This window comes from Neovison vison, chromosome 6, assembly GCF_020171115.1.
Source record: "Neovison vison isolate M4711 chromosome 6, ASM_NN_V1, whole genome shotgun sequence".
NCBI lineage: Eukaryota > Metazoa > Chordata > Mammalia > Carnivora > Mustelidae > Neogale > Neogale vison.
Window position 1 is genome coordinate 214,217,149 of NC_058096.1, and position 24,857 is coordinate 214,242,005.

Sequence of the window (24,857 nt, forward strand, 5' to 3'; positions counted from 1 at the left end):
CACCGAACCTCGGTGAAAAGCACTTTTCTTGTTTCTGTAGTTAGTGACCTTAATCGGTGATGCAAATTGTGACCCCTGGTCTATCGACTGGGTATCTCATTGCTTTTAATGACACTCGGGATGTGGAGAAATGCCTGCGTTTTGTCCTAGTGAACCATCCCAGTGCTCTGGAGACCACAACCCTGTATCCTTTGGGGTTTTGAAAGATGGCTTTTGCAATACATCCTCTGCTTAGGATAAAGATGAAGTGCAAGAAAATCCAGAGAAGAAAACCAGAGTATTTAGAAAACTACTAAGTAAATCCTGGGCTGGAAGCATTCTTTCACAAAACGTCTGGGAGACTGGTTTTGACAGACTTCAACTGTCTTGTACAATACCCTATTATACCTAGCCTCACAGTTTGCCCGAAATATTTCAATGTTTTAGGAAAACATGTCTTTTGAATATTACAAAATTATACACTTCCCTGGAAAAAAAAATCTATGGAAATGCCAAAAAGTACAAGACAAAAAGAAAAATCACCCAGGAGAGGTGACCTCTCTCATTATGGAGTATTTCAGGCTTGCTCTAGGCAATGTTTAGATGTTTAAAATCAGTAATGGAGGGTGGGGATAGGGCTGGGAGGAACAGATTGGACAAAAGTCTTGAAGAAACAAGACTCCCAAGTGCCCAGAGCACTATGACAATAAACACTGTTTACATAAAATATTTGTACCATCCCTTCTCCGTGTGTGGGCGGAATTCAAGTCACCGTCCTTGGCAGTTACACTTAATGTATAAGCCAGATTTGACCTCTGCACCATCTCAGAATTCTTTTTTTTTTTTTTTAAAGATTTTATTTATTTATTTGTCAGAGAGAGAGGGAGAGAGAGCGAGCACAGGCAGACAGAGAGGCAGGCAGAGGGAGAAGCAGGCTCCCTGCCGAGCAAGGAGCCCGATGTGGGACTCGATCCCAGGACGCTGGGATCATGACCTGAGCCGAAGGCAGCTGCTTAACCAGCTGAGCCACCCAGGCGTCCCCCATCTCAGAATTCTAAGACCAGATGTGGCAGACCAGGGCTTCTCAAACTTTGCTGCCTATTAGGGTCATCTGAGGAGCTCTGAAAAATCTCAGTGACAACCCCACCCCAGGAAGCATCAGTGGTTCTTAATGCTCCCAGGAGAGTCTAACATCCACAAGAGTTCAAGAAATGTTGTGGCAGAAGAACAGTGACGGCCTGAATCAAGCACGTCTCCTGGTATGCGTGGCCATGGAGTTCTCTCCCTCACTGGGTCTGCCAAATGTGACTTGTGTTGGCCAACGAAAGAGAATACACAGAGATTCTGAAGAAGGCATAGATGCCACCTTAGACTTTCTAATCCCCAGGCATATTAACACAGTGACATGGAACTGTACCATGGCGTAGAACCGTCCAGCCCAGCAGTCAACCCACAGAAGAGAAATCCTGCTGTTTTAAGTCCTTCAGCTTTGATTAGGTAGGCAGGGAAGTGGAGGAACTGTCTTCCAGCGTACTGACGATGGCTTTTCACAGCATCCCGACATGCTCACAAACCCCAGCTGCTGGCTCGTGGATGAAAAAGCCCTCCAAGTGCCTTTCTGCTAGGCAGAGGGGGAACCTGCCCCAAAGAGCCACTACTAATGAGTGGACTCTCAGGTGGGCTGCAAGCCGCAGGTGGAAAAATACGTCACCTAATTTCTTCCAAGTTGAGGGTGAATGGTCACTTTGTAGCATCCACATTCTACAGGTGCAATAACCCAAAAAGCAGTGTTTGTAGTGATAATCAAACCACTTTTAATTAAGACACTCAGACTTCTGTTTAATAACTATTTTTTTGCTTTATTCCATTCATAGGTGACAGCCTCAAACACAACACTTGGTTTTTCTCTTTTGACTTTGCTGTTCTGTCACTACCTAGGTCAACAGAGTCTTCCTCCCAATAGTATATGCAGTTTGATCCTCAGCAAGTAGGGTACCAGTAGGTCCTCAGAGATCACGGCTCTCCAGCACCAGGATCTGGGTCCTCTCCTTTGACGCACTGTCTGTGCTGGGGCTCTGCCCAGCACAGGTCCTGTCACCCCTGAGGTGTCCTTAGGCCAGAAAGGCCAAGCGGGCTACACGTCATGTGCCAACTCTGAACAAACCCAGGGGATGCTTAGAGCCCAGGGTCAAGGGTAGTATGGCAGGTTGTGTCAGGGTTCTATTACAAAGGGATGCCATGCTTGATTAGCGGTGTCTGCCCTGGCAACACCCTCTAGACATGTCTGGAACAGAAACACCAGGGGAAAAGGCTGCATGCCAGCCACAGGCTCGGATAGCGATAAGGCATGCGTCCCATTCTTGCCTTAGACAGTCGTTCCGCTTCCCAAACTACATTGTCTCACAAACCACGTGGCTGGGGAGGCATCCTGAAGGCCATGAAGGTTCAAGCGGCTTCCTTAGGCTCTGGAAGGAACAGCCTAAGCCCCAAGCTAGAGGAAGCTTGGGAGGACAGCTCACGCAGGGCCCCGAGGGGGCATTAGCTCCTCATGTTCTGGAGTCTGTTTCATCCGGGGAAAGAGAGCTGGCTGACTGTCAGAGTTAGATGCAACTTGGGAGGTAAAGACACTTTTCTGTGACACACAGAAATAACCATAATCTCAGGGTAAACTTGCAAAAATTTCCAGTCCAAACTAAAAAGGTTTATCGTCTGTGCTACTGACAAACCAAAATAGAGTAAAAGGACAGTCTTATTACTTTAATCATGTTCCAGAAAGAGGGCATACTGCTTTGGAAAGCACTTGTCTCAGCAGAAGACACAAGACTGTGTGTAAAAGTATGTTTCTAGAAAAGACCAAAGGCACCAAACATAACCCCAATTTTGCCTTCCACTTCCCCTTGATGCCACTCCATACCCTGGGTGGGGAGGCTACTTCGTCCAGCTGACTTTGGGAATGTCATAGTGCTCTGTGAGGGTGTCCAGGTGTCTGTTGAAATCCTAGGAAAGCCGAGAAGAAAACCCACATCAGTATAGCCTCAGACAGGGCACTACTGCCGTGTGGCACTGCCCACTCCCACTTCTCCACATCCTGCCTCTCCTCTGTAAGTGCCCTCCTCTTAAAGCCACCTGGCCCTGAACCCTGGGCTCATCCTTAAATGACCCTGGGAGGTGTTGTTTCTGCTGGGTACCCCCACCCCAACACTCCAGTGGCTCCCTCTGCCAGGCTACATAGCCTGGTCTTCCCCACTGGACATGTAACTTACCTCCACTCTCTGCTTGTGGGTTTTGGATGCTTTCTTTAGAATCCTTTCCATTTGCTGAAGAGAGGAGAGAAATGGAGGTGAGTTCACACACTTGACACAGCCCAGGCCAGCATGGGGTGGAAGACGGAAGCCCCTACCAGCTTGGCTCTCACACCTAGCACAGCTGGAGGTCTCAGGAGGTACATCCTGTCCCTCCCTTAACTCCACACAGGCTGGTCCAACAGGGATGCCCAGCCCCCAGTATGTCCCACCAGGAACCCTGGTCGACTGCCCTTCGGTCAGAGTGGCAAGGAATGTACTAGCACTGACCTTAGCAGGCTCTGCTGGGAACTCTATGAGTGCTTCCTGCAGCCCCGGGCAACTGACTGCATTCCCATTATGCAGAAAAAGAAAGTTTCAGGTGGGGTATGAGGAAGGATGAAAAATGAGGAAGGTGAAGGGCCCAACACCTGGTAGGAGCCCAAGGAAGAAGGTGCTGGTGACACAGTGCCACGAGGGCGCCAAGATCCAGATCGCCCCGATGAGTGCGACTGTGGAATGTGCGTCTTGTACCACCATGACCTGCCCCACACCATTCTCCAAACTGGATGGGACCTCGTAAGAGCTAAGAGCATGGGACACAGAGCCCGACAAACCTGGGGCTGCACTTGGCTCTATTTTACTGAGTGACTATGGCCAACTTTGGTGCCCCCCCGTGACCCATGCTGCCTGGTATTGGTGCCCTAGTGTAGTTCTCTGCCACAATGACTCTGGGATGGCGCTGTGACTCAGTTTACTTAACAAAATGCAGTGCCAGCGCTGGGCCAAAGATGTAAGACCCAGCAGCCTTTGTGTGTTCTTGGAAGCCAGCCACCATGCAGGAATTCTGATGACCTTACTGGAGAGAAAGGACCTGGAGTATAAGATGACATGTGGGGAGAGAGGCCATGGGAGGAGCAACAAGGCATCGGGCATGATGGTGACGCTATCTTGGACATTTCAGCCCAGTTGGGGCTCCGACCTCAGCTGCCATCTGACTGCACAGATTCCAAGTGAGGCAAGACGGAGAACTATCCAGGTAAGCCGAGCCAACCCACAGAAGACCATGTCAGCCACCACCTGGCTGCTCCTTCGTCCCTCATCTCATTTGCTACCCCATCTTCTTCTGCATCCAGTTGGCTCTCACCTGGCTGACCTGCTTTCCCATCCCTGCCTCTCTTCCTGCTGCTGTGAGCCCCTGTGAGGCCTGTGCATCCTTATAAGAGGCCACACTGACCTGACCAGTTGTCACCAATGCCAGGCACTCAGTAGGGCTCTGCCTTCCCTCTCCCCACTTTATGTACCAAGTTCACAGGGTATCCCACTTCACAGATCCAGAAAATGAGGACCGGCCTGTGCAGTGGGTGATGAGACTGGAGATGCCAAGCCCTATCCCTTCAGGCTGGGGCCCTGCCCCATGGGCCCTTCTTCCAGGAACTGTCCAGCCTTCAAGCTCACTACGCTCAATCAAACACCCTTCTACAAAGGAATCCGCATTTCCCAATTCCAGCTACCTTTGCCCACACTTTCCCCCATCTCTCTCCTGGGTCAAAACAAAACCCACTGCAGAACTTCCAGTTTTCAGTGCCAGCAACAAAAAAACTCCCCTTGACCTTCCACCACCCTCTAGCTACAGATTCATTTCTGTTCCTCTTGACAGATCTCCCAAGAGTTATTTCTGGGTCTTGTCTCCACCTCTGCCTTTCCTCACCCACCCCACAATCCCCTCTAATCAGCCATTCTTCCTTCTCATTTCAACTAAGGGCTCTCTATACTCGCCCCACAAGACCCTCGGCAGCTTGATACTGTTGATCACTTCCTCCTTCCCTTTTTTTTTTTTAAAGATTTTATTTATCTATTTTACAGACAGAGATCACAAGTAGGCAGAGAGGCAGGCAGAGAGAGAGGGGGAAGAAGGCTCCCCGCTGAGCAGACAGCCCAACTCAGGGCCCGATCCCAGGACCCTGGGATCATGACCTGAGCCTAAGGTAGAGGTTTTAACCCACTGATCCACCCAGGCACCCATACTTTCTCCACTCAGCTAAGGACACACTCTCCTGGTTTTCCTCCTACCTGTGATCCTTTGCAATTTCAGATTCTAGACCTCATCTCTGTCCCTGTGTCTCCTCAGAGGATCTTATCCAGTCCAATGGCAATCCAGAACGTTTGTAAAGGTCCAGAAGAGGCCTAGACCTCTCCTCCAAACTGGAGATTCAGATCTCAAACTGTTCACAAGAATCCTTCATTTGAATGTCTAACAGCCATTCAACATTCAAGTGTTCTCTAAAACCAAGGTCTTGATTCCCCACTTTAGAAGCCTGCTCTACCTGCTGTCCTTCCTACTGCAGTAAATAGCACCTTCATTTACCCAGTATATCCCACCAAAACTCTTGTTCATTCCTCATGTCCCAGTCCACACCCAGTCCATCACCTAATTCTGCTGTTCTTGCTCCAAAATCAATCCCAAACCTGATACTTTCCATTGCTTCCACTATTACTGTTCTATTCTGTTACTAGTCACCTCATGGTGACTCTCCCCCTCTGTGCTTTCACTCCCGGAGTAACATCCCAGCTCAGCCTGGGACAGTAACCTCAGGGACGGAACTTAAGTGCATTCACTTGTTAAATTCTCACCACAAACCTGTTAGGTAAGGACTTCACCCCCATTTTACAGGTGAAGAAAATGAGGTGTGAGAGGTTAACCAACCTGCCCAGAGTTATACTACCACCAAGAAACAGTAGAGACTGAATGGAACCCAGGTCAGTCTCGTCAAAGCCAGTGAGTCTCACCACCCCCGTTTTTAAAAAAATGACTCAACTGAGCCTGAGAGTGATGAGTTAACTCTTTATGATGTTACTGGACAAAATCACCCAGATCAGGGTTAGGGTTTCTCAGCCTGGACACTTGACATCTGGGGCCAGATCATTTTTGCTGTGGGGGATGCTGTCTTGATTACTGTAGGATGTTGAGCAGGATCCCGGGCCTCATCCCACTAGATGCCGGTAGCACTACTTCGCCCCGCCATCAGCACACCCTTAAGTTTTAACAAACATAAATGACCTCAACCACTGCCAAGCGTCCTCATGGGAGCAGACGTAGGTTACAATCACAACCTATTTGAATCTGCCAGACAAAGTCCTCATGGAAACAGACTTTGTGGAAACTTATAGCCAGGAGCATCACCATTTAATATCAACAGCTACCATCAACGGAGCACTGACTGACTTTGCCAGACTGAGTGCCAAATGCTTTATCTGGATGACTTTATCTAAAGTTCCCATCCCTTTTAGGAGAAAGCACTATCCTGATCCTTACAGACAAATGAACTGAGGCAGAAAGAAGAGGAGTCATTAGCCCTGCCACTGGGCAAATGAGCAACTGCGCTGGAATCCAAAGCCAGCCCCCAGCTCTGGCCTTTCAATGCCAGCTCTACTTTCTTCTCTGCCGTCCACTCTAACCAGAGGCTCTTCCTGTCCTCGGATCTGCCCCAACCGTGGATACCATCTTCTCGGAATCCAGGTCTCTCTGACCGCTCACACTCCTCCGAGAGACCCGGGGCTGACCCCAATTTCGAGTCGTCTGGCCCTGCCTCTCCATCCACCTCCGGAGACCCAGACCTGCCGCGCGGAGCATCTCCAGCTTCCCCACCGGCCTTACCCGCTTCTCTTGCATCTTCTCGAAGGCCGCCTGGGCCGGGGTTCGTTTGTCCAGGCCTCGCCTCTTCTCCTCCTCATTCTTTTTGCTCGTTCCCATCGCTTCCAGGAGTTTCGCCTTGTCTTTGTCCTTCTTTTTCTTCTTTCTGGGAGGGGAGAAGTGGGAGAGGTGAGGGCGCATCAGGGAGAAAGAACTCGGGGACTCTAGAAGAGGCTTAAGGGGACAGAAGACAAACTTCTGAGGGGCTCTCGGGGCCTCACCGCTTGGTGACGCCAAGCTCTGCAACGCCTTTTAGTTTCAGGGGCCCCTTTTGAACTTGCTCGTAGGCCGCCATGATGCCGCTCGCCGTTCCGTAGGTAAACTGCCACACTTCCTGTTTGCGTACGCCCTTTACGTCCGAACGCCCGCCTCACTTCCTCCTGATTGGTTGAGCTGGGAGGCGCGCCTGCGCTCTTGGCATCCGGAGCTGGACCACACTTTCTGGTTGTAGGTGGGGCCTGGAGGGTCTGAGTGGACCTCGTCCTTCGCAGGCGGTGTCCTGCCACGCTTGTGGCTGGATGCTCTCGTTCGATTTGCCCGGCTTTGGGCCCCCTCGATCCAAGAAGCTCCTTTGAGGGGCTCCTCATTTCCTCCTCCTCTTTGCTTCTTCTTCTCCTCCTCATTCCTCATCCTTTTTTTTTTTTTTTTAAACATTTATTTATTTGAGAGTAAGAGCACACGCTAATGGCTAGTGGGGGAAGTGGCAGAGGGAGAGAGACTCTAAAGCTGACCTCACACTTAGCGGGGAGCCCAACGTGGGGCTTGATCTCAAGACCCCAGGATCTTGACCTGAGCTGAAATCGAGGGAGTGGGATGTGCAACCAGTTGAGCCACCCAGGTGCCCCAGAATCCCCAGTTCCTAAAACTGCAGTGATCTCTTGAGTGTTTTGTGTGCACAGGGATGTTCCGTTCTCTTTTACTGCTGTATTTTGAGAGTTGTTTTGTTTTTAAGGTTTTATTTTTAGGTAATCTTTACCCCCACGCTGGGGCTTGAGCTCACAACCCCAAGATCGAGTGTCATGTTCTGCTGACTGAGCCTGCCAGGCACCCCTGAGAGTTTAATAGATAACCTAATTTTGTGAACCTAATCAGTACTTAACTAGTTTTTTCCGGTCTTGGTGAATGATGGTATTATGTGAAGTACATGTAAATCATATTTGAAAAAAAATTTAAATATATCCTATTGAGGTATAATTTATAAACAGTAAAATGCATGCATTTTAATTGTACGTTTTGATGAATGTTGTCATGTTTACACACCTATGTAATGAACTCTGCATTCAAGACATAGAACATCCCATCACCACAAAGTCCCTTGTTCTCTTTCCCAGTTAACTACCTGCCCCCACCCCACCGTTCTCCGCAGGCAACTCTGAACCTGTTCTCTCTCACTGTAGATTAGATTTGTTTTTTTGTAAAAGTTTCATATATATGGAATTATACTATATGCATGGAATTATATACAATCTCTTGAGCTAGAGTTCTTTCATAATGTGTTTGAAATTCTTCCTTTTTTTCCTTTTTTTTAAGATTTTTTTTTATTTGAGAGAGAGCATGCTATTGAGAGAGAGAGAGAGAGAGAGATGTGGGGTCCAGTGCTGCCCAAGGCAGCCAGTTAACCAACTGAGCCACTCAGGTGCTCCGCTCTTGTTTGTTATAAAAGTACTCCATTTGTATTGCTGAGTGTTATTTCACTGTATACATATACTAAAATTTTAAAAAAATCCACTTATCTGTACGTGGGCACTTGGGTTTCCTCAAGTTTGGAGCCCTAATGAATGGAGCTGCTGTGAACATCAGTCTGTAAGTCTTTGTATGGACCTAAGTTTCATTTCTCTTGGGCTCACTTCTGATGCCTTCATTACCTTAAGTAGAATAATAGCAAGGTTTGGTTTTTCTCTTTATAAAATGTTGAGTCTCGGGGCGTCTGGGTGGCTCAGTCGTTAAGCATCTGCCTTCAGCTCAGGTTATGATCTCAGGGTCCTGGGATCGAGTTCCCCATCGGGCTCTCTTCAGCAGGAAGCCTGCATCTCCCTCTCCTACTCCCCTTGCTTGTGTTCCCTCTCTCACTGTCTCTCTCCCTCTCTCTGCTAAATAAATAAATAAAATCTTTAAAAAAATGTTGAGTCTCAGCCACTCTGTTTTGAGGGTTTGATAAGAGAAAATAGCTGCATAGGATGTACTGAAAACCCTGATCCAGCAGAGCCATAACACTTGGGGCTCCAATGAGTTGGGGTTTTTCATTCCCTGATAGCATAAGTAATTTGCTTATTGAATAAGCAGAGCTATTGTCATAACCGAAACATTCCTATTTTTCTTTCCTTCTTTCCTTTTAGGCATTCTATTTCTCAGCGTGGATCATCTTCCTCTGGCCCTGGATGAAAATGCTGTCAGACCTTCCAGCTTTTCTCTCACTGTTTACGTGATATACGGTACTATTGTCACTTTAAGTAGTACATGGTTCTCAATTCAATATGTGGAAGGTCTGGAACTTGATCTGGAAAGAGTAGTCTCTCTTTTTCCTTAGCTGGGACTAACACACACTAAAAAAATAAATAAGGTGGGCTCCTGGGTGGTTTCAGTAGGTTAAAACCTCTGCCTTCGGCTCAGGTCATGATCCCAGAGTCCTGGTATCAAGCCCCACATTGGGCTCTCTGCTCAGCAGGGAGACTGCTTCCTCCTCTCTCTCTCTCTCTCTCTCTCTATCTATCTGCCTCTCTGCCTACTTGTGATCTCTCTCTCTCTTCAAATAAGTAAATTAATTAAAAATCTTTAAAAAATAAAAAAAAATAAGGCAATGGGCCCAAAATGCCTTATGCTAATCACTACATCACCAAACACAGACTTGACTTCATTAAAGTTTTGGCTCTTCAGAAATGAAATCTTAAACCAGTCAATCAGGAATTCTCTGATCAGCACTAGGGAGGTAATCTGCCTGACAGGGTCATGGGATTGAGCCTGGAGTCAGGCTTTGCAATGAGCATGGAGTCTGCTTGGGATTCTCTCTCTCCCTCTGCCCAATCCTATCTCTCTCTTAAATAAATAAATTTTAAAAATGGAATTTTAGCTCTTCTTCCCATCAGAATGTTGTGATTTGCTTTTGTATGTTGAGCTAATACTAAGGGAAACAGAGAAGACTCCAAATCTTCCATAATCCTCTGCTGACATTAAAAATATATATATATTTACACACGCATACGTTCCATTCAAGAAAAGCACACAGTATGGAAAAGGTTAAAAGGAAAAAAAAAAGTAGAAACATCACTTCCTACCTCTTTTCAAAATGATTAGCAATTTCATTTTTAATATTTTTTGGCACAAAAGTGTGTATGCCAACATCTGTATATCTGTGCAATGTTCTTTTATTTACGTCCTCAGTTTTTCATTTACATCCTCAGTTTTTCATTTAGCAAACTGTCTTTTTTTTTCTAAAGATTTTTAAAATTTATTTTAGAGAGAGTGAGCTAGCGTGTGAGTGCAGGGAGGGGCATAGGGAGAGATGCCCCCCCCCCAGGGGACTCCATGCCGACACTGGAGCGCAGTGTAGACTCCAACATTATCAAAATGTCTTGAAGCTCTTTACAAGGCCCCAGTTACCTCCACTCACCTTCCTCAATGGCTGGGTGTTCTGAGGCTGAGTGAGGCCCTCCCTAACCAACGCTCATCTACTTGCCCACAATCTCAGCTCACTTTTGCAATGGCCTGACTCCGTAGTATTATATACTACGGTACTACATATTCCAAGATTACGTACATTTGTGCATTTTAATTTAGACTGCTATTGCCCAAACTGTGCCAAAGACTTTTGAGGGAATGCGAAGGAGGGAGAAGCAAGCCTCCCGGCGTTAGGCCAAAGGAGGGCTCTGGACTGACATTTTCAGTTCTACCTGCAGGGGGCAGCAAGCGACTGCCCAATTCTCCAGCCTTAAACTCCACCCTTGGTATTCAAGAGTTGGAAGAGAGTGTACAGAGAGGATGGGTTTCCTGGTATTGCCGGCCGGTCCGGGTTTGCTGGTGGGGTGATCCTTGACAGAATCCGCTCCTCAGGGAGGAATAGGACAGACTCAGCTGGGGAAATCTGTTCTCCCCCAGCCAGCCTCGCAAGTTTGACGCTCCTCTCCGGCACTTCCAAGGCTGTGAGCCCTGCAGCAAGTGACTTGATTTCTCTGACTTTCTCTTTCCTCTTCTATAAAATGGGGCTTCTGCTGCTGCTGCTGCTGCTGCTGCTAACAACAGCTAATACTTCCCTTGGATTTCCATGGATCATCGAATTTACTCCCAAAGCCACCCTGTTACACAAACCATCCTGATTTTACACGTAGGGAAACTGAGGCACACACTGTAATCCAACCTATGCTGATTGTTCCAGCCTTGCTTTTGTCACCACAGTGTGAGGCCATGCATTGTAAGATGAGTCACTATTTTATAAACCTCTGTGACAGCATTTCTCAACCTTTCCTCCCGCCCCATTATCATCCCCTAAAGAGAACAGCCCCTAAAGAGAGCTCAATTCAATTTAGTTTAAGGAGAGAAGTTCAGTATCACTGATGAGGTTTTCGTCAAAGATTGAGCTTTACGGACGCCTGGGTGGCTCAGTGGGTTAAAGCCTCTGCCTTCTGCTCAGGTCATGCTCAGCAGGCAGCCTGCTTCCTCCTCTGTCTCTGCCTGCTTCTCTGACTACTTGAGATCTTTGTCTGTCAAATAAATAAATGAAATCTTAAAAAAAAAAAAAAGACTGAGATCTGGAGAGCCACAAACCATTGAAACATCTAGGGTTTTTGTGTCCCCTCCTCCCAGAGCCAATTTTCACCATCTTAGGAGCAATATTGCTCCTATTGATAATTAATGTTCTAAGAGGAGATTTGTGCTAAATTCCTGTGCTTTTGCTCACTTGAAATTATTTATTTATTTATTGAAGATTTTATTTATTTGACAGAGAGAGAGCGAGAGATCACAAGCAGGTGGGGGCAGTGGGGGGAGAAGTTTCCCCGCTCAGCAGAGAGCCCGATGTGGGGCTCGATCCCGGGACCCTGTAAAATTTTTTATTTTATATCCACTTAAAGAGTCATGACATTTAGAGGCACATGGGTGGCTCAGTGGGTTAAGCTGCTGCCTTCGGCTCAGGTCATGATCTCAGGGTCCTGGGATCGAGTCCTGCATCGGGCTCTCTGCTCAGCAGGGAGCCTGCTCCCCTCTCTCTCTCTCTACCTGCCTCTCTGCCTACTTTTAACCTCTGTCAAATAAATAAATAAAAATTTTTTTTAAAAAGTCATGACATTTAAATACACAGGGATTTTTATTATATATTATTTTTGCATATACATACAAAGAAAATAAAATAAATCAGCTAAGGTTTTCTACATGTCTTCAGACACAGTTACAAATCATCGAAATCACTGTCCAACTGTAAGTGTCCGCACTGGTGCTTTAGCACACGACACTGCCCTCTGTACCATCGAGGACCCTGATAGGGAGGATTTCTTTAACACAATCTGCAGTGTTTCCACAGAATAGTGTATGGAAAGGGAAAGCAGTTACCCAAGGATGGGAAAACAGGCAAATGCCGCCGTAACCAAGAGATCAAAGTCAACATTGTCGGTAACATCATGTAGCTATCAAGTAACCCCAGGTATGATGTGATGAGGAGCACATCTCACCTCCTAGGTCTTCCCCCCAAAACCCATAAACTCAGTCCAATCATGAGAAAATACCAAATAAAAATGAGGGACATTCTATACAGTACCTGACTGGTAATCTTCAGGATTATAAAGGTCATGGGGGAAAAAAAAGACTAAAAAATCAAAACCAAATAAAACAAAACAGACTGACGATCAGGAGCCTAAGATCCCAAGTGCGACATGGGATCCTGACACAGAAAGAAGGAATTGACTGCATATGCACACCCATGTTCATAACAGCGTTATTCACAGTAATCAAAAGGTGGAAAGACACCAAAAGTCCATTGATAGAGGAATGAATAAACAAAATGTGATCTATCCATACAATGGAATATTAGTCTTAAAAGGGAAAGGAATTCTGACATGCTACAATGTGGCTGAACCCAGAAGACATGCTGAGTGAAAGAAGCCAGATGCAAAAGGACAAATACTGTATGACTCCATTTACATGAGGTTTCCAGAATAGGCAAATTCACAGAAACGGAAAGTGGGATGGTAAGTTCCAGGAACTGGGGGAGGGGAGAATGCAGAGCTGTTTAATGAGGACAGAGTTTCAGTTCTTCAAGATGAAAAGAGGTCTGGGGACAGATGGTGACAGCTGCCCAACAGTGTGAATGTATTCTATCCCACTGAGCTGTGCACTTATAAGTGGTGCAAATGGGGGCGCCTGGGTGGCTCAGGTCATGATCTCAGGGTCCTGGGATCGAGCCCCGAATCGGGCTCTCTGCTCAGCGGGGAGCCTGCTTCCCCCACCCCCGTGCCTGCCTCTCTGCCTACTAGTGATCTCTGTCAAATAAATAAAATCTTTTTTTTTTTTTAAAAAGTGGTCAAAATGGGGGGTACCTGGATGGCTCAGATGGTTAAGTATCTGCCTTTGGCTCAGGTCATGATCCCAGGGTCTGGGGATAGAGCCCCACGTTGGGCTCCCTGCTTGGCAAGGAATGGGCTTCTCCCTCTCCCTCAGCCTGCTGCTCCCCCTGCTTGTGTGCTCTGTCTCAGTCTGTCTGTCTCTCAAATGAATTTTTTTTAAAAAAATGGTCAAAATGGTAAACGTTATGTGTACTTTACCACAATTTTCCCTCAATGGTAATATCTTACCAAACTCTAGTGCAATTTCACAACTGGGATATCGGCATTATTATAGGCAAGATATAGAGCAGTGCATTATCACCAAGACCCTTCTTGATGCACTTGATCTACACCCATCCCCTATCCCCACTCCATCCCTGCACACTGGCAGCCTGCTGTTCTCATTCCTATAATTTTGTCATTTAAAGAACACTATGTAAGTGGAAACTCACATTACATAACATTTAAGGATTGGCTTCGCCCCCCAACAGTCAACAGAATTCCCCAGAGATTCATCCAAATTGTCAGGTGTATCCCTTTTATTGCTGAATGGTGTTCCGCAGTTTGGATGGACCAGTTTGTTTAACCATTCATCTGTTGACAGATATATGGCTTGTTTCCTGTTTGGGGCTGTTTTGAATAAAACATCCATTACAGGTTTTTATATGAATGTAAGTTTTTATTTCCCTGGGATTGCCCAAGAGGGCAAGTGCTGGGTCCTAAGGCGGTTACATTTTGTTTTTACCCTATTTTATTGTAGTAAGAGTATTCAACGTGAGCTCTAACCTCTTCATAAGTTTTTAAGTGTACAAAGTATTATCGTTGGCTATAGATACAATGTCCAGTAGACCTCTGGAACCTATTCGTCTTGCTTGATGAATCTTGCTTTTGTGCCTCTTGGCTAGTAAGCCACTTTCTCCCTTCCCCCAGCCCCTGTGAACCACCATTCTACTTTCTCCTCCTGTAAGTGGAATCCTGTAGTATTTGTCTTTCTGTGACTGGCTTATTTCACTGAGCAAATGCACTCAGAGGTCACCCGTGTTGTTACATATTGTACAATTTCCCTCTCCCACCCCCTGCCCCGTGTGCATACGCCCTATTTTCTTTATCCTTTCTTCCATCCATGGACATTTAGGTTGTTTCCATATCTTGGCTATTGTGAATAATGTTGCAGTGAATGTAAGAATGTTAATACCTCTTTTGAGATCTTGATTTTGTTTCTTCTGGATGTATACTGGCACCTATGGGAGATCTATTTTTAATTTTTTGGTACTTCCATACCTGTTTCCATGGCTGGTGCTATGGAATTTGCATTCCAACCCACATGGCACAGGGTTTCCATTTCTCTACATCCTTATCAACACTTACCGGCTTTTGTTCTTTTCATGATAGCCATCCTGATAGTGATATCTCACTGTTGTTTTGATTTGTTTTCCCCTGATGATTTTTGAAATGCCGTATTGTCATTATGATTCAAAATTCTTTACCTTATATTACAAGAGGGAAATTGTTGCCCATTATTTGTCATAATATAAGCTGGTATTTATCCATACAAAGATAAAATTAATTTATTTGTGCCATGAAAAATTATTTCTTTGGAAATGCAATAAAGAAAAAAATCCCATGATTGGAGCTGGGTGTCAGAGAGGCAGCCTCTGGTGGCTGACCAACTGGAGGAGCAGCTTGGTAATTTTAATTAGTGCTTAGTGAGCTCCAACACAGAACCACCCTCCTGCCCTCCTCCAACTGTGTCAAACTTACTCCAGCCTCAGGACCTTTGCACTTGCTCTTCTCACTGCCAAGGACTCCCTTCCCACTTACGACCCCCTCAGTTCCCTCCAGTCACTACTCAAATGTTGCTTCATCAGGGGGGCTTTCTTCTCCTAATCCATTTAGCCCAACCTCTTCTCTCTCTATCCCTGCCCCATTTTATTTTTCTTCTGGAACTTTACACTCCTGACTAATTCTGTGTTTATTTGGTTGCTTCCCTACTGGCACAAGAGCTCCATGAGAGCACTGCTTTTATATCATGAGGACCTAGGACAGTGCCTGGCACACATTAGGTGCTCAATAATTAATTGTTTATGGGTGGGGAGGCACATAGCCAAATCACAGAGTCCCTGATAGGGTGAGGCATAGGAATCTGGACTTCAACTATGAGGCACTGGGGAGTAAGGATGTGTTTGCTAATTTGTTTTCTTATTGTTTTCATTTTTTAAAATGTTTTTACATACCAAAAAAACTCACCCTTTTTGGTGTACAGTTCTATGAGTTCTGATAAATGAATACAGCCATGTAACCAATACTACAATCAAAATATAGAACAGTTTCATCTCCCCTAAGTTTCCCTTGTTCCTCCACCTGCAGCCCCTGGCAACCACTGATCTGTTTTCTGTCCCTATAGTTTTGTCTTGTTGAGTATGTCATGCTGGTGGAATCGTCCAGTAGGTAGCCTCTTGAGTCTGGCTTCTTTCGGTTAGCCTAACGCATCTGAGGTTCTTTCATTTTGTGTGTATCTGTAGTTTATTCCGTTTTATGGTTGAGTAATCTTCTCTTGCATGTACGGACCCCAGTTTGTTTAACCATTTTGCAGGTGAAGAATATTTGCGTTGCTTCCAGTTTTTAGTCATTATGCATAAAGTCGCTTTGCTCTTCCCGTACAGATATTTTTAAAAACAGAGATATAATTCACCCACCCTACAAGTCATCCTTTAGAGTGTGCAGTTCAGTGAGATTTATCCCCTTCACAGAGTTGTGCAACCATCACCACTGTCTAGTTCCAGAACATTCTTGTCACTCCAGAAGGAAACCCCACCCCCCTGAACAGTCAATCTCCCTCCCCCTCCCCCAGCCCCTTAGCAACCACTAAATGAGCTTTCTGTCTCTGTGGACTTGGCGCTTCTGAACATTTCATATACATGGAATCACGCAGTAGGTGGCCTTTTGTGTCCGACTGCTTTCACACAATGTGGTATTTTCAAGGCTCATCCACGTTGTGGCAAGCATCAGTGCTTTGTTCCATTTATATGACTGGATAGTATTCCATTGTATAAATGGACCACAATTTCTTTTTTTTTTTAAGGAAAATTTTTTTAAGGTTTTATTTATTAATTTAACAAAGAGGGAGAGTACGAGCAGGGAGAGCAGCAGGCAGAGTGGAAGGGAGAAGCAGGCTTCCTGCTGAGCCAGGAGCCGGATGTGGGACTCGATCCCAGGACCCTGGGATCATGACCTGAGCCAAAGGCAGACACTTAATGAACTGAGCCACCCAGGTGTCCCACAAACCACAATTTCTTTATCCATTCATCCATCGACAAACATCTGAGTTGTTTCTACTTTGGGGCTGTTTTGAATAATGCTGCTATGAACATTCACATACAAGTCTTTATGGGCACATACATTTTCAATACTCTCCACCTCGGAGTGAACATTTCGGGGTCATAGGTTAACTCTATGTTTAACTTCTTAAAGAACTGCCACACTGTTTTCCAAAGCAGCCGCACCATTTTGCATTCCCACCAGCAGGGTATGAGCATTCCAGTATCTCCACATCCTGGCCAACAACTTGCTATTTTATGTCTTTTTTGTTGTGATCCCGGGGTCCAGGGATCGAGCACCGCATTGGGCTCCCTGCTCAGTGGGGAGTCTGCTTCTCCCTCTCTCTGCCCTTCCTCCAACTCGTGCTCTCCCTCTCTCTCAAATAAGTAAGTAAATAAATAAGGATCTTCAGAGGGAGAAAGAATCTCAAGCAGACTCCGTGCTGAGCATGTAGCTGGACATGGGGCTCAATCTCATGACCCTGAGATCATGACCTGAGCTGAAACCAAGAGTCAGAGGCTTAACTAACTGTGCCACCCAGGCGCCCCTATAGGAAAGTTCTAATCCATTTTCCAGAGTGGCTGGACTTTTTGCAACACCACCAGCAATTAATAAGAGCTCCAGTTGCCTCACATCCTCTCCAATACTTGATATTGTCAGGATTTTTTTTTCTTTTAAACCATCCCCAGGGGGTCTTTAAAGCCTAATCATAGTCACATTCTACAAGATGGCCTCACACACTGGGGCGGAGGAGAGTTGATGAGATGAGACTAGGAAGAACGTGATCGTCCAGGCCAGAGAGACTGGGAAAGAGGGAAGGGGAAGGTCCCAGAGCAGTTCAGGGCGAGGTGAGGGGTGGCAGTGGAAAAGGCTGAGCAGGAGAAGAAAGTGGAGGGACAGGAGAGACCCAAAGGAAGAAGAGTGTGGAGCACCAGGTTGAGGACTTTTGACCCCCAGGTGTTCTGCCCAAAAGGATTCTGGGTCTTAATAAGGTTGGCAGCTGTTACCTTGTATCTACCCATTGAGGATTCATGGTGAACATTAGCATGCTAACGGCTCTGAAAAAGTCCTGCAATAAGGAATTCTGTTTGATATTATTTAACTGACTGTTCTCTAACTTACACCTTGGATCACTTTTCTTAAGCTATAACATCATCAATCATCATCATCACCTTCAATGTACATCTGGGGACCTCTTTAGCTTGTTTGCCCAGTGCCTAAAATTGATTTAAACCAAATGGTTAAAAAAATTTTTAATGGTCTCGTTAGATCTTCAGGACAACTCGATGAGTTAGGTACTAATATAACTTCCATCTTACAAACGAGGCTTACAGGTGATGTGTCTAAGGCACAAAGCTGGTGGGTGGAGAGGCGGTATTTGAGCTGGGATCTGCTTGCTGTCTCCCCATCACCCTGCCTGTCTCTGGAAGGGGCCCCATACCCCCAGCTCACCCAGTCATGGCAGATGTGGTCTGCTCTTCTGGGACCTCCTGCAGTCCATCTTGTCCTGATGGCCATGAACGTACTCGGGCTGTTGCCCAGAGAGCTCAGCTGTAACTTGATCTCACCAGGCCGGGGGTGACGGGGCGGGTGGGCAGGTGACGCCAGGGCAGGGAGATTTGCCCAGACACTGGTGTGCAGCTGCCTAGAAGCCTGTGTGGTCCTGAGGAGACTGGGGTCTTTGGGAGCTTGTCTCAGAGTCCTGGCAGTGGTCGTCACCATGGGCAACAAGCAGACAGTCTTCACTCATGAGCAGCTGGAAGCGTATCAGGTAGGGGTGATGGGCTGGGCCCTCAGGAGGTTTGGCAGCCTTGGCTTCCTGGCCTGAGAAGTGGGGACAGCATCATTTGTCCTGGGTATGCAGCCAACAAGCATTCCTGGTGCAGCTCTGCGTGCAACAACAGGCAGAAATGGCTGCGCAGTGGGAGGGAGAGGAAGGTGGCCTCTGAAGCAGGCTCTGGGCCAAGCCAACATCTCTTTCTGCAGGATTGCACCTTCTTCACAAGAAAGGAAATCATGAGGTCAGTCTGGGGAGAAAGGGAGGAAGATCTGGAAACAACTTTCTCTCCTTCGCTGGAGGATGTTTGCAATTGACCAGAACTGAGTGCCCCATGGTGGTTAAAATACAAAGGGAGGGATTGCGGGCATGGTCAGTGGACGGAGGCCAAGGTGGGGATGCTGAAAAGCCACGTCTTGTCACATCGTCACTGTCTCTAGGTTTATTAGCTTGGGCTTTCTCCCAAGGGTTGTGGGGAGTCATGAAGAGTATGTGAACAGGGGTGGGGGGGGGTGGGAAGATCAGCATGTTAGAAAAATCCCCCCTCCCCTGAGGCCAGTGTGAGGAGGCTGGGACTGGCGGCTGGGCACCTGGGGGCAGAGGCTAGAATCAGCTCTGGGTTGCGGGGGTGGCATCAGGGAAGGGTGTGGGTAGGCCGTCTGTGGCCGCTGCAGGTTGTTGGCATGCGCTAGAGAGGCATAGATGGGCATCCCACGTTACTGCTCAGTGCCCACGCAGCCATTGTCCAGAGGCCCCGACCCATGAACTCGGAGCTATGAAACCCAAGCCGGCCGGGGTTCAGATACAGAGTGATAGGGGCCAAGGCCCGAATTGTGTGGACATGGAATATCCATTATTGATGGGCACACCTTTCACCAGTGAGCCCCATTGTCTGGGTGAGGACAGCTCATAGGGTCACCCTGGCCATCATGATCAGATTACTGATGGGGAAACTGAGGCTTGGACAGGGGAGGCTGACCCTAGCTCTGCAGATGGGCAGAGCTCCAAGGAGTTAGAGGGCTGACATTTCGTCCGCCCAAGCTTCTTGTTTATCAGCAGAATAACTCAAGCTCCGAAGGGAAGAGGAAAATGCTCACGGCCATGGGGAAGCCCAGACCCAGACTGTTCCCTGAGGAGGCCCGGACAGGGACCTGGGTGGTCAGGACTGAAATTCCAGATACCTCATCCTCGAGTTCCTAGCCATCATATGATCCAGGGGCTCCCATCTCCCTTGGAATCAACCCTTAGCAGCTTGGGGACCTCTGACTCACCAAGGATAGTCTTGCCAAGGCTGCTGCTTTTCATGCCCCCAGTGAAGACAGTGTGACAGCGGGGGAGGACACTGGAGTGGAGAGCTGGCCTCACCATCTAGCTGGTGTCAGTGGTATTTGGTATTTTGCAAAATGTCTTGCATGCATTAAAAAATCCCGAATATTGGCCTTTTGTCTCCGCTCTGGCCCAGTTAAGGAATGCTCGCATTATGGGGTGAAAGAAGGAAAATGTGAGAATGGGGGGGTCTCTAGAGCCAGCGGCCAACAATGTGATGATACTCAGAGATTCGGAGATTCACTCGGACTCTCTGAATTTTGATGTGAAACGATCTCACCTTAAGCACACTCCCTTTCGCCATCCCCACCTGCCTGGTCAGCTCCTACTCATTCTTCAAAGCCCAGTATCAATGTCTCCACTGAGTTTCCCCTGGCTCTGGGGCCCTCTCCACTATGGCCCTGTCCCCAGGGGGTAGATGTGCCTGTGTTTGGCTCTGTGTGCTTGAGGACTGGGCCCAGAGCAGATGACTCTTGGGGACCCACGATCCTTCAATCCTCCCGTGTGGAGTGAGCAGTGGCAAGAATGAGAGAAAGGGGACAAGTCCTCCCCATGCCATCTCCCAGCCCTGCCCGGTGTTTCCCTCCCCGCACCAGGCTCTTCTATCGCTACCAGGACCTGGCTCCCCAGCTTGTTCCCCTCGACTATACCAGCAGCCCTGATGTGAAGGTGCCCTACGAGCTCATCGGCAGCATGCCCGAGCTGAAGGTATCCGCAGGCCATTGGGCAGGCAGAGAAAAAGTAGTAAGGATACCTGCTGTGGCATTCCTATGAAGTGGATGCATTTTACAGATGTAAGAAGTGAGGTTCAGAGAGGTTAAGAAACTTGGTCATGGTCACACAGCTAGGATATGACAGAGACAGGATTCAGACCGGGGGTCGTTGGAACGATGGGATGAGATAATGCTGGTGAAGGGCTTGGCACGGGGTCTATGACATGGCAAGTAGTCAGGGAACGTGAGTTCTGCTTTTCCTAGCAAGAGCCGCTAAAAAGGCAGGTCCTTCTCAGCTGGATGTTTGTCACATAGTTTGTGTTGCCAAAGGGGATTTGTGGGGTGAGGGACTGAGCAGAGAGGATTTTATCACAAGGGACAGAGACCTCATTGGAGAGGGACAAAATGTATTGGAACACAGGAGGAGAAACCCCAGGGGGCAGAGCTATCACCAGGTCTGGCTGCAACCCGGGTTTCTGATGGTGTGCTCAGGAGTCTCCCTCCATCTCTCAGCTTCCCCCAGGAAGGGGCTTTAGTCTCAGGCAGCCTGTCTGCCCAAGGCGGTGAAGGGAAGCCCCGGTGGTCCCAGATCCCTCCTGCCAGCTCTGCAACCACCAGAAACCAGGTCCCTCCAGCTGCATCTTCCAGGGATGCCTCTGATTGGCCAGTTTGAGTCACGCTACCTACCCCAGAACCAATCATGGTTGCCAATGGAAGCGCTGTCTGATTGGCCTCAACCAGGTCACGTGGTTCCATCTGGAGCCACAAGTGGGGTCCAGGCCACCCAGACCACAAGTCCAGAGCAAGGAGTTGCCTGAAGGCCACGGGTGGGAGGAATTTTGAAGGTGGGGGGTACTTGAAGGTTTCAGGAAGGCGGGTGCTGAGAGCGTTTCCATAGGGAGCCTGGAGTTCCGGGTCAGGGATGGCCTCTCTGTTTCCTGCCTCCAGGACAACCCATTCCGCCAGAGGATTGCCCAGGTGTTCTCTGAGGACGGGGACGGGCACATGACCTTGGACAACTTCCTGGACATGTTTTCCGTGATGAGCGAAATGGCTCCCCGCGACCTCAAAGCCTATTATGCTTTTAAAATTTATGGTGCGTGCAGGGCATGGGGGTGGGGGAGCGTGGGAGTGGGGTGGAGAGTGGGAACAAGACCCTGCCTGGGGCCAGGGGCTGCGCTGCCATCACTGATGTCTCCCTGGGGGTTTCGAGGCCCTGCGTGGCCCTGTCCTGCACACTTGGTACTTGCTCCCCTCACCCTCTTACTTACTCCTTTCCAGCCACACTGGCCTTCCTCTTCCTCCAGCACTCCAACCTCTTCCTCCCTCCCGGCCTCTGCATCTGCTGTTCCCTCTACCTGCCAACACCTTTTCCTGGACTCCTGCTCATCTTGAAGTCTAGGTCAAAAGCAGCTCCACCCTCAATCACTCTCCACCCCACATCCTAGTTCCCTCCTAGCACGGAGCAGTGCTGCTTAATTTCTGTTCATAATCTGTTCATTTCTTATGGATTTCTCTCTGATGAGACCCAAGGGCAGCAACAGTGTCTGTTTCCTTCCCCATCGGTCTCTCATACCTGGCAAAAAGTAGGTGCTCAATAAATACTTGTTGACTGACCGAATGAATGGAAATTTATCACAGCGCCTAGGACATAGTAGGTGCTCACTAAAAACCTGTCGAATTAACGGAACTTTATCACAGTGCCTAGAACATAATAGGTACTCTCTAAATCCTTATTGAGTGAGTAGATGAAAAACAGTCACATATGCCTGGCACATAGTAGGGGCTCAATAAATACTTGGAGAGTGAATGAATGACCTCCCACCAGGACTCTGCTCAATTCCAAAGCAAGACCCAGCTATTATCGCAGGGTCTTGGGTTCTCTCCAGTGCCTCAGTTTGCTCCTCTGTAACATGGGGTCAAGAGGCCCAACCTGCCTGTGCCCAGCTGTGCCCCCACTCCATATCCCCTCCATCCCACTGCACAGACTTTAACAATGATGGCTACATCTGTGCGTGGGACCTGGAGCAGACAGTGACCAAGCTGACGCGGGGGGAGCTGAGTGCTGAGGAGGTGAGCCTGGTGTGTGAGAAGGTGCTGGATGAGGCCGATGGTGACCACGACGGGCGGCTGTCCTTGGAAGACTTCCAGAACATGATCCTGCGGGCACCCGACTTCCTCAGGTGTGACACTCCTTGACACTTTGCATGTCTGAGAGGGGCTCCTACAGAACTCGTTCACAGACTCCATTTGCGAAAGTTCCTCTGTTCATTCATTTGTGACCTTGGAGAACTTTCCCAGCCTTCCTGGCCTCAGTCCATGCATCTTTAAAATGGGGATAATTGGGGACCCTGTGGGTAATGCCCTGTGGGTGGATGCAGCTCTTTGGGTGAATACAACATGGCTGGTCTTCAGCTCTCACTTGCCTGAACATTTGGCAGTGAACAGAGTGTACAACGGTACTGGGCAGTCCTGGAGAGAATCAGAGCCTCCATCGTAGGGCTGATAGCCAGTTAATACAGGAGGTGGCCCAGCCACCTGTTTTTGTACCTCTCGTGAGCAGAGAATGATTTTTATGTTTCTTAAATGGCGGGGGAAAGATTAAAGACTAATAGTGCTCTGTGACTCATGAAATGGATATGAAATTCAAATTTCCATGTCCAGCAGTGGTTTATTGGCACACAGCCAGGCCTGCCTGTACTTGGATTGGCCATGGTTGCTTTCGAGCTACAAGGCCCAGCTGACTCCTTGCACGAAGCTGGAAATACCAACTGTTTGGCTCTTTATGGGACAAGTTGGCCGATCCCTGAGTTAGTACGTGGAAAGACTTTATGGCAGTGTTGGCACACAGTAGATGCTCAATATCTGTGTGCTGGGGTTGCAGTTGTGGCTATTACTATGTGTCCTGACGTGCACAGAGGGCACTCCCACCACCTGGAGAAGCGCGGTTGGTCTCTTAGCAGACAGAGACACGAATAATGACAACTGAACGAGCCCTACAGAAGATAGCATCTCTGTGTGGCAGTGCCCTGTGCATTTGCCCCCTTGGCCCTCATTACAGCCCCAAGCAGAGGGATGGCTATTATCCCCATTTTACAGAGAAGTAAACTGAAGCCCAGGGGTAGCCACTCACTCAGAGTCCCACAGCAAGTCTGCGGCAGAGTCAGAATGTCAACTCCCGTCCAAAGAGGTGTGCTTTCCACCCCTGTGGGGGCCGAGGGGGGCCACAGCCTGGGGTTCTTGAGGGGATCCATCTCCTGCTGTGGTTCCTGGCCTCAGGGAGTCCCTACGGGAGAGTTCGGGGATGGGAGGGGTGGACAAAGGAGGGCCACCTTCTCTGCCTGATGACTGACTCTCAACCAACAATCTTTTTGCACCCAGCACCTTCCACATCCGCATCTGAGCGCACCGTGGAGGAGAAACCGGGTCAGAGGAGGACGGGGTGACCCCTCAATCCATGGTGGAATCCAGTCTCCCTGGGTTCCAGGAATAAACACACATCATTGAGTCACATCTGCTTGGAGGACACGTGTTTCACCTTAAACCTGCCGGATGGGGGAGAGGAAGCCTGGGCTCTCACCTCTGCCCTTACTGCGTGACCCTGGGTGTGGCTGTGCCCTCTGAACCCTGATCTCCCCATTTATACTAGGAAGTGGCTGACTTCTAGATCTCTGGCCACCGTGAGGGCTGGAAGTGTACTGGTGGCTGTGAGTTTTGGGGGGCAGAGACCAGATGTGGAGATCACGCCCATGGGATCTCACCTCCGGGCCTCCCAAGGCTGAACCCTGCCTCCAACCTCTCAAGTCTCCTCTTTCCTCCCAATCCTTGAGCTTCTCAAAGGGACCAAAGCTTTAACTCCATGCTCATTCATTAGAACAGCCAGAGGAGGTCTCTGGGGGAGGTGGCAGCAATGTTATTCACTAAGGCTGGCACTGTACTTTACAGTTTACGAAGCATGCGTCTCTCTGCCATTGCATTGGCTGCCCGTGGCATCCCGGCGGGGTTGACTGAGAAGCAATCACACTTCATTCAGAGCGAACAGACTCATTAGCCCAAGGCCACACCTCACGTCATCTGCAAAGGCAGCCTTGAGCCCAGGCCCACCTCTTTCCAGATCCCAGAGTATCCACACTTTGAGAATTTGAGAAGCCCCACACCCACTCCACCACATCTGGGGGCTCACTTAGAGCCCCAGTAATTCCAGGGAGGGATGGTCATTCCTGGAATCTAAATGAGCTGCCA

General features: G+C 48.3%; 2 protein-coding genes across 3 annotated transcripts; one reads left to right on the forward strand and one right to left on the reverse strand.

Annotated features, from left to right (window-relative positions):
* Positions 1 to 1,817: 1,817 nt before the first annotated feature.
* On the reverse strand, positions 1,818 to 7,307 carry FAM32A (family with sequence similarity 32 member A). Its single transcript, XM_044254015.1, has 4 exons — positions 7,176 to 7,307; positions 6,919 to 7,060; positions 3,243 to 3,296; positions 1,818 to 2,976 (listed from the first exon to the last, which is right to left on the reverse strand). The coding sequence occupies exons 1-4, from the start codon at positions 7,247 to 7,249 to the stop codon at positions 2,908 to 2,910; spliced, it is 339 nt and encodes a 112-aa protein (XP_044109950.1). The 5' UTR covers positions 7,250 to 7,307; the 3' UTR covers positions 1,818 to 2,907.
* An 11,212-nt stretch (positions 7,308 to 18,519) lies between these two features.
* CIB3 (calcium and integrin binding family member 3) lies at positions 18,520 to 24,096 on the forward strand. Of its 2 annotated transcripts, XM_044255359.1 has the most exons (6): positions 18,520 to 18,570; positions 18,786 to 18,820; positions 20,499 to 20,610; positions 21,564 to 21,711; positions 22,603 to 22,798; positions 23,997 to 24,096. In XM_044255359.1, the coding sequence occupies exons 1-6, from the start codon at positions 18,520 to 18,522 to the stop codon at positions 24,016 to 24,018; spliced, it is 564 nt and encodes a 187-aa protein (XP_044111294.1). In that variant the 3' UTR covers positions 24,019 to 24,096. The 2 variants fall into 2 exon arrangements, with proteins under 2 accessions (XP_044111294.1, XP_044111295.1); XM_044255360.1 differs by lacking the exons at positions 18,786 to 18,820; positions 20,499 to 20,610.
* Positions 24,097 to 24,857: the final 761 nt, after the last annotated feature.

Excerpts from the sequence above, each read along its gene's own strand:
- FAM32A (XM_044254015.1), bottom strand. The coding sequence starts at position 7,249 with ATGGCGGCCTACGAGCAAGTTCAAAAGGGGCCCCTGAAACTAAAAGGC. Across the intron at positions 7,061-7,175 it reads GAGCTTGGCGTCACCAAGCG|AAAGAAGAAAAAGAAGGACA; the intron begins GTGAGGCCCCGA and ends CTCCCCTCCCAG. Across the intron at positions 2,977-3,242 it reads CCCACAAGCAGAGAGTGGAG|GATTTCAACAGACACCTGGA; the intron begins GTAAGTTACATG and ends CGGCTTTCCTAG.
- CIB3 (XM_044255359.1), top strand. The coding sequence starts at position 18,520 with ATGGGCAACAAGCAGACAGTCTTCACTCATGAGCAGCTGGAAGCGTAT. Across the intron at positions 20,611-21,563 it reads GCAGCATGCCCGAGCTGAAG|GACAACCCATTCCGCCAGAG; the intron begins GTATCCGCAGGC and ends TCCTGCCTCCAG. Across the intron at positions 21,712-22,602 it reads TTATGCTTTTAAAATTTATG|ACTTTAACAATGATGGCTAC; the intron begins GTGCGTGCAGGG and ends CCCACTGCACAG.